General features: G+C 38.1%; 2 protein-coding genes across 2 annotated transcripts in view; both read left to right on the top strand.

Moving 5' to 3' along the window:
* The window catches only part of C9 (complement C9), an 88,271-nt gene extending 74,196 nt beyond the window's left edge, over positions 1 to 14,075 (top strand). The window contains exons 10-11 of the mRNA XM_007961457.3: positions 9,042 to 9,270; positions 12,785 to 14,075. Coding sequence (XP_007959648.2) covers positions 9,042 to 9,270; positions 12,785 to 12,819 — 264 coding nt within the window. The 3' untranslated portion in view covers positions 12,820 to 14,075. The remainder of the gene's footprint in view (positions 1 to 9,041; positions 9,271 to 12,784) is intronic.
* A 4,290-nt stretch (positions 14,076 to 18,365) lies between these two features.
* FYB1 (FYN binding protein 1) overlaps positions 18,366 to 18,915 on the top strand; it is a 170,561-nt gene continuing 170,011 nt past the window's right edge. Inside the window, exon 1 of the mRNA XM_073014783.1 lies at positions 18,366 to 18,450. The gene's annotated coding sequence lies outside the window, so the exon portion shown is untranslated. The remainder of the gene's footprint in view (positions 18,451 to 18,915) is intronic.

An 18,915-nucleotide genomic window follows, 5' to 3' on the forward strand; every position in this document is an offset into this window, starting at 1 on the left:
ACATGTGCCACATTTTCTTAATCCAATCTGTCACTGATGGACATTTGGGTTGATTCCAAGTCTTTGCTATTGTGAATAGTGCTGCAATAAACATACGTGTGCATGTGTCTTTATAGCAGCATAATTTATAATCCTTTGGGTATATACCCAGTATTGGGATGGCTGGGTCATATGGTACATCTAGTTCTAGATCCTTGAGGAATCGCCATACTGTTTTCCATAATGGTTGAACTAGTTTACAATCCCACCAACAGTGTAAAAGTGTTCCTATTTCTCCACATCCTCTCCAGCACCTGTTGTTTCCTGACTTTTTAATGATTCCCATTCTAACTGGTGTGAGATGGTATCTCATTGTGGTTTTGATTTGCATTTCTCTGATGGCCAGTGATGATGAGCATTTTTTCATGTGTCTGTTGGCTGTATGCATGTCTTCTTTTGAGAACTGTCTGTTCATATCCTTTGCCCACTTTTTGATGGGGTTGTTTTTTTCTTGTAAATTTGTTTGAGTTCTTTGTAGGTTCTGGATATTAGGCCTTTGTCAGATGAGTAGATTGCAAAAATTTTCTCCCATTCTGTAGGTTGCCTGTTCACTCTGATGGTAGTTTCTTTTGCTGTGCAGAAGCTCTTTAGTTCAATGAGATCCCATTTGTCAATTTTGGCTTTTGCTGCTGTTGCTTTTGGTGTTTTAGACATGAAGTCTTTGCCCATGCCTATGTCCTGAATGGTACTACCTGGGTTTTCCTCTAGGATTTTTATGGTATTAGGTCTAACATTTAAGTCTCTAATCCATCTTGAATTAATTTTCGTATAAGGAGTAAGGAAAGGATCCAGTTTCAGCTTTCTACTTATGGCTAGCCAATTTTCCCAGCACCATTTATTAAATAGGGAATCCTTTCCCCATTTCTTGTTTCTCTCAGGTTTGTCAAAGATCAGATGGCTGTAGATGTGTGGTATTATTTCTGAGGACTCTGTTCTGTTCCATTGGTCTATATCTCTGTTTTGGTACCAGTACCATGCTGTTTTGGTTACTGTAGCCTTGTAGTATAGTTTGAAGGCAGGTAGCGTGATGCCTCCAGCTTTGTTCTTTTGACTTAGGATTGTCTTGGAGATGCGGGGTCTTTTTTGGTTCCATATGAACTTTAAAGCAGTTTTTTCCAATTCTGTGAAGAAACTCATTGGTAGCTTGATGGGGATGGCATTGAATCTATAAATTACCTTGGGCAGTATGGCCATTTTCACGATATTGATTCTTCCTATCCATGAGCATGGTATGTTCTTCCATTTGTTTGTGTCCTCTTTTATTTCACTGAGCAGTGGTTTGTAGTTCTCCTTGAAGAGGTCCTTTACATCCCTTGTAAGTTGGATTCCTAGGTATTTTATTCTCTTTGAAGCAATTGTGAATGGAGGTTCATTCCTGATTTGGCTCTCTGTTTGTCTGTTACTGGTGTATACGAATGCTTGTGATTTTTGCACATTAATTTTGTATCCTGAGACTTTGCTGAAGTTGCTTATCAGCTTAAGGAGATTTTGGGCTGAGACAATGGGATTTTCTAAATATACAATCATGTCATCTGCAAACAGGGACAATTTGACTTCTTCTTTTCCTAACTGAATACCCTTGATTTCTTTCTCTTGCCTAATTGCCCTAGCCAGAACTTCCAACACTATGTTGAATAGGAGTGGTGAGAGAGGGCATCCCTGTCTTGTGCCAGTTTTCAAAGGGAATTTTTCCAGGTTTTGCCCATTCAGTATGATATTGGCTGTGGGTTTGTCATAAATAGCTCTTATTATTTTGAGGTACGTTCCATCAATACCGAATTTATTGAGCGTTTTTAGCATGAAGGGCTGTTGAATTTTGTCAAAAGCCTTTTCTGCATCTTTTGAGATAATCATGTGGTTCTTGTCTTTGGTTCTGTTTATATGCTGGATTATGTTTATTGACTTGTGAATGTTGAACCAGCCTTGCATCCCAGGGATGAAGCCCACTGGATCATGGTGGATAAGTTTTTTGATGTGTTGCTGAATCCAGTTTGCCAGTATTTTATTGAGGATTTTTGCATCGATGTTCATCAGGGATATTGGTCTAAAATTCTCTTTTTTTGTTGTGTCTCTGCCAGGCTTTGGTATCAGGATGATGTTGGCCTCATAAAATGAGTTAGGGAGGATTCCCTCTTTTTCTATTGATTGGAATAGTTTCAGAAGGAATGGTACCAGCTCCTCTTTGTACCTCTGGTAGAATTCGGCTGTGAATCCATCTGGTCCTGGACTTTTTTTGGTTGGTAGGCTATTAATTATTGCCTCAATTTCAGAGCCTGCTATTGGTCTATTCAGGGATTCAACTTCTTCCTGGTTTAGTCTTGGAAGAATGTAAGTGTCCAGGAAATTATCCATTTCTTCTAGATTTTCCAGTTTATTTGTGTAGAGGTGTTTATAGTATTCTCTGATGGTAGTTTGTATTTCTGTGGGGTCGGTGGTGATATTCCCTTTATCATTTTTAATTGCGTCGATTTGATTCTTCTCTCTTTTCTTCATTATTAGTCTTGCTAGCGGTCTGTCAATTTTGTTGATCTTTTCAAAAAACCTACTCCTGGATTCATTGATTTTTTGGAGGGTTTTTTGTGTCTCTATCTCCTTCAGTTCTGCTCTGATCTTAGTTATTTCTTGCCTTCTGCTAGCTTTCGAATGTGTTTGCTCTTGCTTCTCTAATTCTTTTAATTGCGATGTTAGAGTGTCAATTTTAGATCTTTCCTGCTTTCTCTTGTGGGCATTTAGTGCTATAAATTTCCCTCTACACTCTGCTTTAAATGTGTCCCAGAGATTCTGGTATGTTGTATCTTTGTTCTCATTGGTTTCAAAGAACATCTTTATTTCTGCCTTCATTTCGTTATGTACCCAGTAGTCATTCAGGAGCAGGTTGTTCAGTTTCCATGTAGTTGAGCGGTTTTGATTGAGTTTCTTAGTCCTGAGTTCTAGTTTGATTGCACTGTGGTCTGAGAGACAGTTTGTTATAATTTCTGTTCTTGTACATTTGCTGAGGAGTGCTTTACTTCCAATTACGTGGTCAATTTTGAAGTAAGTACGATGTGGTGCTGAGAAGAATGTATATTCTGTTGATTTGGGGTGGAGAGTTCTATAGATGTCTATTAGGTCTGTTTGCTGCAGAGATGAGTTCAATTCCTGGATATCCTTGTTAACTTTCTGTCTCGTTGATCTGTCTAATGTTGACAGTGGAGTGTTGAAGTCTCCCATTATTATTGTATGGGAGTCTAAGTCTCTTTGTAAGTCTCTAAGGACTTGCTTTATGAATCTGGGTGCTCCTGTATTGGGTGCATATATATTTAGGATAGTTAGCTCTTCCTGTTGAATTGATCCCTTTACCATTATGTAATGGCCTTCTTTGTCTCTTTTGATCTTTGATGGTTTAAAGTCTGTTTTATCAGAGACTAGTATTGCAACCCCCGCTTTTTTTTGTTCTCCATTTGCTTGGTAAATCTTCCTCCATCCCTTTATTTTGAGCCTATGTATGTCTCTGCATGTGATATGGGTCTCCTGAATACAGCAGACTGATGGGTCTTGACTCTTTATCCAGTTTGCCAGTCTGTGTCTTTTAATTGGAGCATTTAGTCCATTTACGTTTAAGGTTAAGATTGTTATGTGTGAACTTGATCCTGCCATTATGATATTAACTGGTTATTTTGCTCGTTAGTTGATGCAGTTTCTTCCTAGCCTCGATGGTCTTTACATTTTGGCATGTTTTTGCAATGGCTGGTACCGGTTGTTTCTTTCCATGTTTAGTGCTTCCTTCAGGGTCTCTTGTAAGGCAGGCCTAGTGGTGACAAAATCTCTAAGCATTTGCTTATCTGTAAAGGATTTTATTTCTCTTTCACTTATGAAACTTAGTTTGGCTGAATATGAAATTCTGGGTTTAAAATTCTTTTCTTTAAGAATGTTGAATATTGGCCCCCACTCTCTTCTGGCTTGGAGAGTTTCTGCCGAGAGATCTGCTGTTAGTCTGATGGGCTTCCCTTTGTGGGTAACCCGACCTTTCTCTCTGGCTGCCCTTAAGATTTTTTCCTTCATTTCAACTTTGATGAATCTGGCAATTATGTGTCTTGGAGTTGCTCTTCTTGAGTAGTATCTTTGTGGCATTCTCTGTATTTCCTGGATTTGAATGTTGGCCTGCCCTACTTGGTTGGGGAAGTTCTCCTGGATGATATCCTGTAGAGTGTTTTCCAACTTGGTTCCATTTTCCCCCTCACTTTCAGGCACCCCAATCAGACGTAGATTTGGTCTTTTTACATAATCCCATACTTCTTGCAGGCTTTGTTCATTTCTTTTTCTTCTTTTTTCTTTTGGTTTCTCTTCTCGCTTCATTTCATTCATTTGATCCTCAATCACTGATACTCTTTCTTCCAGTTGATCGAGTCGGTTACTGAAGCTTGTGCATTTGTCACGTACTTCTCGTGTCATGGTTTTCATCTCTTTCATTTCGTTTATGACCTTCTCTGCATTAATTACTCTAGCCATCAATTCTTCCACTTTTTTTTCAAGATTTTTAGTTTCTTTGCGCTGGGTACGTAATTCCTCCTTTAGCTCTGAGAAATTTGATGGACTGAAGCCTTCTTCTCTCATCTCGTCAAAGTCATTCTCCATCCAGCTTTGATCCGTTGCTGGCGATGAGCTGCGCTCCTTTGCTGGGGGAGATGCGCTCTTATTTTTTGAATTTCCAGCTTTTCTGCCCTGCTTTTTCCCCATCTTTGTGGTTTTATCTGCCTCTGGTCTTTGAAAATGGTGATGTACTGATGGGGTTTTGGTGTAGGTGTCCTTCCTGTTTGATAGTTTTCCTTCTAACAGTCAGGACCCTCAGCTGTAGGTCTGTTGTAGATTGCTTGAGGTCCACTCCAGACCCTGTTTGCCTGGGTATCAGCAGCAGAGGCTGCAGAAGATAGAATATTTCTGAACAGCGAGTGTACCTGTCTGATTCTTGCTTTGGAAGCTTCCTCTCAGGGGTGTACTCCACCCTGTGAGGTGTGGGGTGTCAGATTGCCCCTAGTGGGGGATGTCTCCCTGTTAGGCTACTCAGGGGTCAGGGACCCACTTGAGCAGGGAATCTGTCCCTTCTCAGATCTCAACCTCCGTGTTGGGAGATCCACTGCTCTCTTCAAAGCTGTCAGACAGAGTCCTTTGGGTCTGCAGAGGTTTCTGCTTCGTTTGTTATTGTTTACTGTGCCCTGTCCCCAGAGGTGGAGTCTACAGAGACAGGCAGGTTTCCTTGAGCTGCTGTGAGCTCCACCCAGTTCGAGCTTCCCAGCAGCTTTGTTTACCTACTTAAGCCTCAGCAATGGCGGGCGCCCCTCCCCCAGCCTCACTGCTGCCTTGCCTGTAGATCACAGACTGCTGTGCTAGCAATGAGGGAGGCTCCGTGGGTGTGGGACCCTCCCGGCCAGGTGTGGGATATGATCTCCTGGTGTGCCTGTTTGCTTAAAGCGCAGTATTGGGGTGGGAGTTACCTGATTTTCCAGTTGTTGTGTGTCTCAGTTCCCCTGGCTAGGAAAAGGGATTCCCTTCCCCCTTGCGCTTCCCAGGTGAGGCAATGCCTCGCCCTGCTTCAGCTCTCGCTGGTCGGGCTGCAGCAGCTGACCAGCACTGATCGTCTGGCACTCCCCAGTGAGATGAACCCAGTACCTCAGTTGAAAATGCAGAAATCACCGGTCTTCTGTGTCGCTTGCGCTGGGAGTTGGAGACTGGAGCTGTTCCTATTCGGCCATCTTGCTCTGCCCCCCCGGATGTTTATTTTTTATTCTGCTTGAAGTTCCCTAAATTTTGGAGTCTATGTTTTGATTATTTAATTACTTTTGAAAAATTCTTGGTCATTATGTCTTCAAATATTTCCTCTGCCACAATCACATTCTCGTTCTCTCCCCCTGTCAACCCCTTCTTCTAACCTTTTCACTTTTTTCGAGGGTTCCAGTAATGCATGTGCTAGGCTCTTTCATATTGCCCCATACTCTTGGATGCTTATTTCTGGGTTCCCTCCCTTCAACTCTTTCATCTCTTTGTACTTTAATTTGGCTAATTTCTACCAACCTTTTATCAAGCTTACTGATTCTTTCTTTTGCTGTGTCAAATCTACTGACAAACTCATCAGAGATATTTTTCATCTCTTTTACCATGCTTTTTACTTTTTATATTTCCATTTGACTCTTTATAATATTGTTGATTGTATCTAGTAAAGTCAAATTCAGTCTACTTTCAAAATACTCAGACCTTTTACTAAACTGTTTTTAAGATTTTCTCTGCTGTCTTTTTTTTTTTTTTTAAGCAATTTTTCTCTGATAATACCTAGGTGCAAAATAATTTTTAACCTTAGTTTTTATTCATAAGATTTATTGTTGTTTTTTACCAGGTCTGAAATACTCTCAGTCATTAGCTTTTCAAATATTGCTTCTTATTTATTCTGTCCTTTGTTCTCCTTCTGGGACTCAAAATACATGGATCTTTTCCCTTCCCACACTATCACTTATGTTTCCTGCCCTCTTTCTCTATATCCCATCTTTTTGTCACTTCATGCTTTATTGTCAATATTTTCTTCTTACCTATATTGCAATTCATTAAATTGCTTCAGTTTTATCACATTTGCTGTTTAATTCATTAATTTGTGTTCTAATATTTGTTTCTTTTTTTAAATCTATTTTTAATAACTTCCAGTTCTTTACTAAAATTTTCCGTCTTGTCTCTTATCTCCCTATTTATGCAAACAGTTGGTTTAAAGTCTGATAATTGTTTGACGTCTGATAGCACAAACATTGGCAGCCACCATAGCTGTTTCTATTTTCCATTATTTCCATTGGTCTCATTCGTGTTGTCTTATTTCTTTGTGTGCCTAGCTATTTTTACTGTGGGCTAAATACTGTACTTAAAATTGTTATAGGAGTAGCCTGATGCCTGGGATAATTTTGTATATTCATATATTCTTCCAAACATATATATTTATGTTTGAAAAGCTTCTAGGATCCCCATTAATGATCCAAGATTATTTTAATCCAAACTGGGCTACAGTTTCTGCCAGAGCTATCCTACTTCCACTTCCCTCTTAATCCCCAAATCAAGGGATAGCATGTCTACCTTGGTTGACCTGAATTCCAATGTTTTCTCCTCAGCCCAGTAATGTGTTCCTCTACCTCCTAGTCCCTCTACTACCTCTTGCTGAGTTAGGAAATGTGTCAAGAGGACTAGTAGCCCTGGAATACTGGGCCCAACTCTTGGATTTCCACCTCCTCCCAGATCTTAGCTCTGTGATTTTTTATTTTCTTGTTAGTTCTCCAGGGTCTTTTAGCAGTTTTTTTAAAAAAAAGTTTGGTTTTATTTTGTTTAGCTTTTCTCATTGTCTTTAGGGAAAAGATGAGAAAGATGAGTCCATATTATTTAATCCATCAATCCATCATTACTCTTTTGCAGGAATTTGTGGGTGGTGGTGGTTGTTGTTGTTGTTTTGTTTTTTGGGTTTTTTTTTTCTTTTTGGCTCTGGGCTCTTTAGATTTTTATTTCTTTTAAGTTTTGTGGTCTCTTGTTTTAAAGTGCTCTGCCACCAAAGTGCCTCTATTTCTAACAGTTTATTCACTCAAACAGCTCTTGCTAGTTACTCAATTGAATTTGCTTAAATTAAGTGAACATATAAATTTCCCTATATATGTTATACTATCTCCATTATAAGAACTTTTTAATTTTTTTCTATGATCATCAAGCTGCACAATAGATCTTCTGAACTTACTGCTTCTATCTAACTAAAATTTTGTATCTTTGGAACAACATCTTCCCAACTTCCTCCTCTTTAAAAACTTCCAAAATTCTTTACTATATGCCTGGAATAGTCTTCTGTCTGCCTTGACACCTTCAAATCTCAGCTCAATATTTATTGACAAAGCTTTCCAAACTTCCTTGATTTCAGTGTAGCAACTGTATATCTTACTGCAGGAATTTGAGTGTGCCAAATAAATAATTTTACTTCATTTTCTTCACATCTAATTTAATTTGATTTTAAGATCCTGTTCCTCCAGGTTGCTAGACAATTCACCTTTTGTTTATTTGTTGGATGGGGCTCAGGAAATTTTTTCCCTGTTGTCTAAATTGGTACAAGAATCCTGACACTTCTGTCTGGGAAATGGAGATATAATTTACATAAGTCTTTAGTTCATCGTAGTCACCTTAATAACCTTATTGTTCAGGCTCACATGTTCACTAGAAGTCAAATATTTCCAAGCCCTCCATGCCAGGCTTGCAAATAGAAATCACTGACAAGACTGGATTCCTGATACTTCATATGCAGCTTCTTTAAGGCACCCCACAGGTCCTGTTATCTCCCCAAATAACTGCTAAATATCTAGCTATGGTTTCCTGTTATTTGAGGTATGTACTAACTTCTATACCCTTTCCATTCTGGATGAATCTCTTTCCTTGGTGACATTCTTCTATATTCTTTCCCCAGCAAAAATTTCTCAATGAATTTAGACTTTTAGAGAGACAAAAAAAAAAAAAAAAACAACCAAGAAAGAAATAAGAAAAAGGCTGCCTTCAGGGTCATTCTGGACTTGGCATTGGCATTGCACACAACCCTCCTCTTAGGCAAGAGATAGCAAGCATCTGGTTACCTTCTGGAAGAGGAGGAATAAGGCAGCAAAAACAATTCACAAAATAATATGTCAATAAATTATTAAGCCAGAAGTTTAAGTCCCTCAGTTGTTCATTTTTAAAGCACACATAATACCTGTATTTTTGTAGCAACTATCACAGTTTCTATTTGAAATTTATGCATCATTATTTTATTAATATCAGTGTCCTTAACTCCATAATATGTTCTCCTGATAGCAGACATCTTGACTAGTTTTGATTATTTAAAAGCTAACATCACATCTGGCAATAACATACATTCAATAAGCCTTTGTTGAATTAATGAATCAGTGAATGAATAATTAAGTAAAGTGTATTCTACAAGCTCTCTCAGTTAAAAAGGACCTAAAATTAAATGTTTTGCTTCCTTACAGCTGTCTCCTATATATAATCTGGTTCCAGTGAAAATGAAAAATGCACACCTAAAGAAACAAAACTTGGAAAGAGCCATTGAAGACTATATCAATGAATTTAGTGTAAGAAAATGCCACTCATGCCAAAATGGAGGTACAGCAATTCTAATGGATGGAAAGTGTTTGTGTACCTGCCCATTCAAATTTGAGGGAATTGCCTGTGAAATCAGTAAACAAAAAGTTTCTGAAGGTGAGGACTATTTATTTGATGTGATTAAAGACAAAAATATGTACTTTGGGGTTATTTAATTTGAAAACTAGCTCTTGAATTAATTTGTACTAAATCTCTAGATTATTTATATAAACAGAGGATAAGGGTTGAGTGAATAGTGAAAATGGGTAAATCAGCCTTTATGTGTCATTTAACATATTCTACTTGTATATATTAAAATAGAATTATAAATAAATAAATTATAATTATTGTATTACTCTTTAATTATAAAAATATTCTTATGTAAGGTTTACAGAAATATAACAAGCATCCAGGTATTCACTATCTAGAATTGATGACGGTTAATACATATATATCATATATACTTTATATAAATGTATATATTATATACTGTGCATATATATGTGTTTGTGTGTAAAGACATAGACATATATACTTCAAAACCTTTTTTAGGAAGCAACAATAATGCGTCCAATTAATTACTTTGTACCACATCCCTGCCCCCCTAAAAAAATTCCATTGCCTTTTCTCTCTTCTACTGCTCAGATACAATCATTTTCACTAAGTTTGTATGTATCTTTCCAGTTCATATTTTTGTGCTTGTACTAAATATGTACCAATGAAAAATATGTGATATTGTTTTGTATGTTTTTAAATTTTATATAAATGATATTCACTAGATTTTTATTTTGCACTTTTAACTGTATTGGTGTTTTTAAAAACTGAGATTCTGTATTGTATTTTAAAGTTAATTCTAAGGAAACATATTATTTTATGTTTAAAAAATATTTGTATTATGAATTTAAAGGGTACATGTGAAGGTTTGTTACAAGGATATATTGCATAACGGTAAGCTTTGGGCCTCTGGTGTACCTATCACTCAAATAGTGGACATTGTACCCAATAGGTAATTTTTCAACCCTCATCCCCCTCCCATCCTCGCCATTTTTGGAGTCCCCACTGTCTATTATTTCCTTCTTTATGTCCATACATACCCATTGTTTAGCTCCCACTTATAAGTCAGAACATGTGGTATTTGATTTTCTATTTGTGGGTTATTTCACTTAGGGTAATGACCTCCCACTCCATCCATGTTGCTCCAAAAGACATGATTTCATTCTCTTTTATGGATGAATAATATTCTGTGGTGCATATGTACCACATTTTCTTTATCCAATCATCCACTGATGGACATGAAAGTTGATTCCATGACTTTGCTATTGTAAATAGTGCGGCAGTAAACATATGTGTGCAGGTGTCTTTTTCATATAAAGATTTATTTTCCTCTGGATAGATACCCAGTAGTGGGACTGTTGAGTTGAGTGGTAGTCCTATTTTAAATTTTTTGAGAAATCATCTCTATTCTCTTACCACATACAAAAATTAACTTGAGATAGATTAAAGACTTACATGTAAGATCTGAAACTATAAAAATCCTAGAGGAAAATCTTGGAAAAACTCTTCTGGACATTGGCCTACACAAATAATTTATAACTAAGACCTCAAAAGCAAATGCAATAAAAACAATAATAGACAAATAGGACTCAATTAAACTATTTTACTTCTTACAAGTAAATATGACTTTAGCCATGTTTCTAATACTAAGAGTTTATGCTTAGTCTTTCATTCTGGTAAAATTATTCAGACTCCTAATAGATAAGTGAGATCTTAGTCCAAGTGTTAATATCACAAGATTAGCTAGTAAGATTAACTTTCTATGGCAATCATTGTTTGAACAAATACAATTTCCCGCAACAAAATTCCAAAACAATTATGTAGCTTCCTAAAGCAAAGATTCACAGCCTCATTTATCATTCAACCATACTTTCATCTCTTGCAGTACAAATTTTTAATATTTTAAGAATTGTTTACACTTCTTAAAAATGGCTTAGAAACTCGATGTGGTGACAAAATATGTAAGTTAGAATTTATTTTAAATTTTAGAATAATTGACTTATAAATGTATGCTAACTCTGTCTCTCATTTGTCTAAAGTCTCAATCTACTATTTGCATTCCAAAGAAACATTCTTACTCTCCAAAAATTTATACTACTTGGTACTTGGAACTTCTATTTTCTACCTATTTCTCTCTATGTAGAATATTCTGCTGATTTCTCTGTGATTTCTTTAGTTCTATCTTCTAATTTTCCAATTCTTTTATTCAACTATGTATAGTCTATCCATTTGCTGACCTATTGAGATTATTTTAAAATTATTTTTCTAAAATTTTGATTTGGTTATTTTTCAATTTTCTTTTGTCTTGTTTTTTCTCTTGTCTAGTTTACTGGATTATTTTCCTACCTTTATATCTTTCAACGTGTTAAATATATCTTCATGGAATTCTTTCAAATTGTTCCAGTATATATAGTTTCTGCAGTGCAATTCTCTGCTAAATCTACCAATTCATTCTCATGGCACATTATTCATTCTTCAGTACTTAGTGATTTTTTATTACAGGTTTAGTTTTTGGTGAGAATTATTTCCTGTGGAAACCCTATCTTCCCCGGATAATGAATGTATTCCTAGGGTTAGTTTGTTTCTTAGGAGGTCCCATCATTTTCATCAGTCTTGCACTAGATTTTTATGTAAATTTCTTGGTTCAGGTCCCATATGTTGTATTTCGTAGATAATGAATATCAAGGTCCCTTCCCCAATATATAAAATTATCTTAGATCACTAGGCATTGTTTGGTTGACGTTTCAAACATGACCCAGGATGGCCCACCAGCTTCTTGCTGAGACATCAGTCATTTTCTTGCTGAATTTTTCCTTAAGGTAGATCTTCCAAGCATCCATTTTGACATAGAATGTTCTAGTTTCCAATTTATACTAGCCTACTCCCATGATGAGATTGAAAACCGTAATACATCATCTTTCTTTTTCTATACCATTTACTTAGCCTGGAATTCTTCCAACTTTCTCTCCCTCAACTAACTGAACCTCCTTCTCCCTTATTCCTTGTGTGTGTTTCTACTTCTAGACCAATGGTTCTCAACCAGGTTGGTCATTGGATTCATCTGGTTCACTTCCTTAAAGGACAAAAAAAAGATACAAAACAAAACGGATGTCTATCCTAAGCCAATTAAACAAAAGTAGCTATGGTAGATCCTAACTGGGCATGGGTTTTTTGTTTTCTGAATTAAAAAAAAAAAAAAAAAAAAAAAAAAAATCTACTGGTTATTCTAATCTTTAGCCAGGGTTAAAAACCTCTACTCTGAACCCAGGCCAATTTGCATATCTTTGATGAAACCTTTTCCAATTTCTCCAGGAATCAGTTCTCTATCTATGCTCCCTGAGAACTTTCCCTCTGTTTTTCCAGCACTAATCACATTGACTCTCTGTATACAAGATAAATAGCCCTTTCTAGTGTGAGAATGTGCCTTATCCCTTAAACCGCATTCTATTCCCAGCACCTAGACAGTACAGCACAATGTGGTGCAACAGGATAAGAAGGTGAAAAAGTGGATGGGTGGATGGACCCAAAGTAAAATCCTATTGATGATTAAGATTTGATACTCGTTTGTTTTCTCTAGGATTGCCAGCCCTAGACTTCCCCCATGAAAAATAGAACTGTTGGCTTCTCTGAGCTCCAGTGGAAGAAAAGAACACTTGGACCTTCAGATCCTATCCCTGAAGATAATCTTAGCTGCCTAATAAATAGCAGCATGCTTCATGAAAATCCTACCAACTTCTGAAGTCTCCTCTCTTAGGTCTATAATTATTTTTAAATTTTTCTTTCTTAAACTCCTATGATGTTTCCATTTTTTATTCCCTAATGAGGAGTCAACAGTGAAATATGCCAGAACTGCTTTCTCCCACAGACAATGCCAATCTCTTCTTAAAAAAAACAAAATTAAATTAAAACAGAATGTTGGTTTAAAACACTTCAAAGTAATTGTCAAATTGCTTTGTACGGTTAACATATTCTGCCAAGTCCATGACCACACGTCTGTACCATGCAATTTAACTCTTATTTACATTGTTATGTTTGGTTTGGTTATTTGCTTAGGTGTGCATACATTCATTCAGCAAATGCTGAACACCAGCCACCTGCACAGCAGTTGCTTTTACTAGTCTTAACTCTACCAGTTAAATCTATGTGTCCATGGGGGAAAATGTGTTATATTTGTAACCAAAAACTACTAGTTTACCAAAGGCTGGAAGTGTAGTGGGGAAGGGAGATAAAGAGGAGACGATTAATACAAAAATCCAGTTAGATGAAAGGAATAATATATACAGTGTTCAGCAACACAATAGAGTGACTATAAACTATTAGCTTAAATTATGTGAAATTGCCTCTGTTTGATCTTATTTTACAAGAAAAAAACATCAATTTTATATAGTCCAACTTAATACCTAGGCTTATGAGTTGTATAAGGTAACGTTACCTACCTGAGAAGCTGATTAACATTGGCTGTACAGTCTTATCCATTAGAGAACATGATACTTAGGGTCTGAGACCTTTTGAAAAGGTCTGAAAACCCTTTAAAAAAAGGAAAGAAAGAAAGAAACGAGGAAAAACATATCAAAATAAAAAAATGCAAAATCAAATTTAATAAATGCTTAGACATCAGCATGTGTCATGTTAACTTTATTGTTACTATTAATACACATTTCACACATTTATAAATAAATTATGTTACATTTTCTCACTTGGCAGAAATTCTCAAGAATGCATTTGATTGCTGGGAGATAACAGTAACTTAATTACCTACATGCAAATAATAATAAATAAAGCAAAGTTTTAAAAAATAATTTTCAAAATTATTTTTAAAGAGCAAATAAAAAGATTACTGGATATGGGATGTATTTTAATATGTTAGGTATGATATGGAGATCATGCTAATAAATGTGCCCTGGCCCTTAAGAGTCTTGCATTTGCCCTGGGAGCTCCAGAGAAGTCCTGTCCCCTGCCCTTCAAAACACTGTGTGAATTAGAGAGGAGTAAGATTTGTTAAATGTATGTAAGTACTGAACTCTGTTCTTGAAGAAGCCACTATTGGGAGAGTTTTTGATGGAGAGCATCTGGCTTAAGGCTGTTATTAGAGCAACACCTGACAATTCCTTCTACTCTTAGGAATTACGAATGCCAAAAAATAAAAGAGCTGAGCCTTGACCAGACCCCCTAGGGCCAGCTTAATGATTTATCAGAGTCCTTTCTAGGGTAATGAATAGCAGGAACAGCCCAGGTTCACACTTGATGGAGAGTTCTCCAACTTCTTGCCAAAGGTGGTATATCTGATGATAGAGCATCTCCAGCAGGGAGCACCATTGAGACACCAGAAACTGCTCAGCAGTAATCAACACAGAGCAGAAAGTCTCCAGGCTTCAACTAAGGGAGAATTTCTAGAAACCGGAAAAGTTGAGGACCTACTAGGCCTAGCATGGGTCATCATGGACTGTTGTTTGGAGAGAGCAGATGTAGCTTAGTTTGCCCACATGGAGTGCATTATAGGTGTCCCCTACCCCACATGCTCTCTGAGGGGGTGCACCACCAATTCAATGAAAGGGACAGGTGAAGACAACGGCCCTGTGAAGCCCAGGACAGAAAGTTGAATCATTATACTAAATCACTATCAAAAGAAGTTAGAGAAGTGGGATGGGTATTTATGTTCACTAGGGCCTGATGGATAAAGGAAGCTCAGAGTCTTGCTACATTTTTACACTTTTCCCTTTTTATACTCAAAATTCAGGTCACTTATGCATTCTACTGATCAGAGAGTAGACAGTCAACATACACCTGTTGTCTAATGTTTGACCTGTGGGTCACAGCATTCTCCCCCTGGCTTTACACAAGTGTCTCCCCTGCAAGGCCTTTTGATGGTTTTATGGGACCCAGCAATAGCGTCTCCTAAATTCGTCTCCCAATATTTACTTATGAAAACAGCCCCAAATGGTAGATGATATGGTCTGGCTCTGTGTTGCCACCCAAATCTCATCTCAAATTGTAATCCCCATGTGTGGAAGGAGAGACCTGGTGAGAGGTGATTGGATCATAGGGGCAGTTTCCCCCATGCTTTCCTTGTGATAGGTGAGTCAGTTCTCACAAGAGCTGATCAAAGCCTAGTTTGGTTTGTTTCCTTAATGAAATGATTTTTATACACACACACATAATTCACAGGACAGTCAAATATCTGTCCTATGACAGATATTTGGTCCCCACCCTTTGCTCTTCCACCCCTAACTCATGCCCATTACCTACCATTATGCTAAGAGCAGCAAAATGGCCCAAGAAAAGGGGAAGGTATGGCTACTTAACAATGGGCACGTTACTAAACCCCTAAGCCCTAAAATGTGCTCAGGGATAATAATATGTCTTTCATAGAATTGTTAGGTTAATTTACTGAGATCATTTATACTGTAACCGAATGGAAATGCAATAAATAGTAATAATGGCTATTACTATTATTAGAACGCAGGACTATTAGTCAAAAATCTTCAAAGCATAACTCTAACATTTGTGATATTAGATATATCAGTGTATTTTCCAACTTCTTTGGCCTAATCCTCTGTTGGGAGAAAAACTGGGAATGAAGAAAGGAAAGAAGGAAAGGCAGAGACAGAGACAGAGAGAAGAAGAAAGAAAAAGGAAAGAAAGAAGAAAGAAAATAAAAGAAAAAAGAAAGAAAAAGAAAGAAAGAAAGAAAGAAAGAGAAAGGGAGGGATGGAGGAACGAAGGAAGGAAGGAAGGAAGGAAGGAAGGAAGGAAGGAAGGAAGGAAGGAGGAAGGGCGCAGTGGCTCACGCCTGTAATTCCAGTATTTTGTGAGGCTGAGGCGGGCGGATCACGAGGTCAGGAGATCGAGACCATCCTGGCTAACACAGAGAAACCCCGTCTCTACTAAAAATAGAAAAAATTAGCTGGGCATGGTGGCAGGTGCCTGTAGTCCCATCTACTCAGGAGGCTTGAACCTGGGAGGCAGGACTTGCAGTGAGCCGAGATCGTGCCACTGCATTCCAGCCTGGGCGACTGAGCGAGACTCCGAAGAAAGAAAGAGAGAAAGAGAGAAGAGGAAGGGAGGGGAGGGGAGGGGAAGGGAGGGGAGAGGAGAAAGGAAGAGAGAAGCCAGATACGGTGGCTCACACCTAATCCCAGCACTCTGGGAGGCCGAGGCGGGCGGATCAACTGAGGTCAGGAGTTGAAGAACAGCCTGGCCAACATGGTGAAACCCCATCTATACTAAAAATACAAAAAAATTAGCCAGGTGTGGTAGCGGGCACTGTAATCCCAGCTACTCGGGAAGCTGAGGCATGAGAATCACTTGAACCCAGGCAGCAGAGGTTGGCAGTGAGATGAGATTGCACCACTGCACTCCAGCCTGGGTGACAGAGCAAGACTCCATCTCAATAAAAAGAAAAAAAAAAGAAGAAAGAAAAAGGAAGGAAGGAAGGAAGGAAGGAAGGAAGGAAGGAAGGAAGGAAGGAAGGAAGGAGGGAAGGAAAGAAGGGAAGACAGGGAAGGGAGGGGAAGGCAGGGAAGGGAGGGAAGGGAGGGAGGGAAGGAAAAAAGGAAGGAAGGGAAGGAGGGAGGGAGGGAGGGAATGCAGGGAAGGCAGGGAGGGAGGGAAGGCAGGGAAAGAAGGAAGGAAGGAAGGAAGGAAGGAAGGAAGGAAGGAAGGAAGGAAGGAAGGAAGGAAGGAAGGAAGGAAGGAAGGACAGTCAGGGTGGGGGGACATCTGTCATGTGGAGCATTTTTTATAAAAAAGAATAAAAGCCAGTTTGGGAGGCTGAGGCAGGCAGATCATGAGGTCAGGAGATCAAGACCATCCTGGCTAACAAGGAGAGAGAAAGAGAGAGAGAAGGAAGGAAGAAGGAAGGAAGGATGGAAGAAAGGGAAGGAAGGAAGGAAGGAGAAAAAATGAACAATAGATCCACTTTTGATGTGGGATCTTTTCTTTATTTTATTCATTAAAGAGCAAATCATCATTTAACAAAATGACAAAAACAATAAGCAACCCCACGAGAGTGTGTATCAGTTAAATCTTGTCTTGGACACTCATTGAGGCAAAGGGATTATGACTTAGATTCTGCTTCTGTGAAACATATGCGAGGACAAAAGAGGTGAGAAATCATGAAAAGAAAACAGCAGGACCCAATAGACCCATAGAGTTCATACATTCTCAAAGACCCAAAGAGAGGGTGTGATACAAATAATGGACAAAATTAGAAAAAACAAAAGCAAGGTAATACATAACCCAGAATTCTTCTATAAGCTTTGTTCTTTGTCTCTTTGCTCTCCAGGTTAACTGGTTTGACAAAGAAACAAAAAACAAAACAAACAAACAAACAAACAAAAACTCCTTAAGTGAAGTCTAGATTAATGTTTTCATTATCCTGTTTTAGCAGATTATTTTTACAGTAGTAAACATTTACCTGGGATGGGGTTTAAATTGTAAAGACAAATGCTCCCTTCTTTTCTTGAGTTTCAATACAATCTACTCATTCCATTAAAATGTGGTGGAAACTCTCCTTTGAATCAAAAGTAAGTTGATTAATAAGCTATTTCTTCCAGAGCACTGATGTTCTGAAGAGTTAACACCGCCTTTCATTAAAAGTAGAAAGTACAGGAGTGAAAAAGTTCACTTTGTTTTTAAAACAAAAAGTGAAAGAGAAATAACCCAAATCAAGGAAGTCCCCACTTCCTCCTGCACAGCCTCCTTAAGCATGCCTGTTCTTATTCTGCTTTTTCCTGCTACTTCCCACTTGCTATTTCATATATAGCCAAACAGGGAGACTGAATTTCCTTGAATTTTTATGAATCTGCTTGTAAGGTTGCTTTAATTTCATGATCAAAGAGCAGCACTGTAGTGACCATCTCTTAGTAGCTGGCAATATTTTAGCCAAAGTTTCTCTTATAGCTTCCCATAAATGATGGGCTTCAAGGAAGGTTGTACATGCAGAATCAGTGTACAAAACAAACATTGCTTCCATCTGAGGAACTCATGAGCCAAAAAAAAAGAAAAAGTGTTTTTAAAAAAGCTGCCCTAGGACCTCAGAGTGAGAAAAGGAAGTATGAAAATTAATTCTCATTGGAGCAGTTTCCAATCTAGTTGAGGAGCCAAACCTAATACACCCAATACAATTAGAGAACCATAAAGGGCAAACATATTAAAAGAGCTTAATTTTGCAGTGTGGCCTGCAGGCTTCCAGAAAAAGGAGGAGATCAGTGAGCTAGCAGCAGAGAAGTCTCCCTGGAAAAGGTGAGATTTGACATTCCTCTGTTCTATCTCAGGGGTCTTAGCCAGGCACATTAGTGTTGGGCACGTAGGGTAGATGGCTACTTGTTTCTTGTCTAAAATGTTAGACATTCAGGTTATAAAAAAGAAAATGTATCAGAGTTTATAACTATTTCTAACCTTCTATACTAACAATTTTAACCATGCTTCTTTTAAAGCCTAATAGCTGTAATCCCAGTACTTTGGGAGGCCAATGCACGTGGATCATGAGGTCAGGAGTTCAAGACCAGCCTGGCCAAGATGGTGAAACCCCATCTCTACTGAAAATACAAAAATTAGCCAGGTGTGGTAGCACGTGCCTGTAATCTCAGTTACTCAGGAAGCTGAGGCAGGAGAATTGCTTGAACCCGAGAGGCAGAGGTTGCAATGAGCTGAGATCGTGCCGCTGTACTCTAGCCTGGGAGACAGAGCAAGACTCCGTCTCTCAAA

The sequence above is a fragment of the Chlorocebus sabaeus genome, chromosome 4 (genome assembly GCF_047675955.1).
Source record: "Chlorocebus sabaeus isolate Y175 chromosome 4, mChlSab1.0.hap1, whole genome shotgun sequence".
Lineage (NCBI taxonomy): Eukaryota > Metazoa > Chordata > Mammalia > Primates > Cercopithecidae > Chlorocebus > Chlorocebus sabaeus.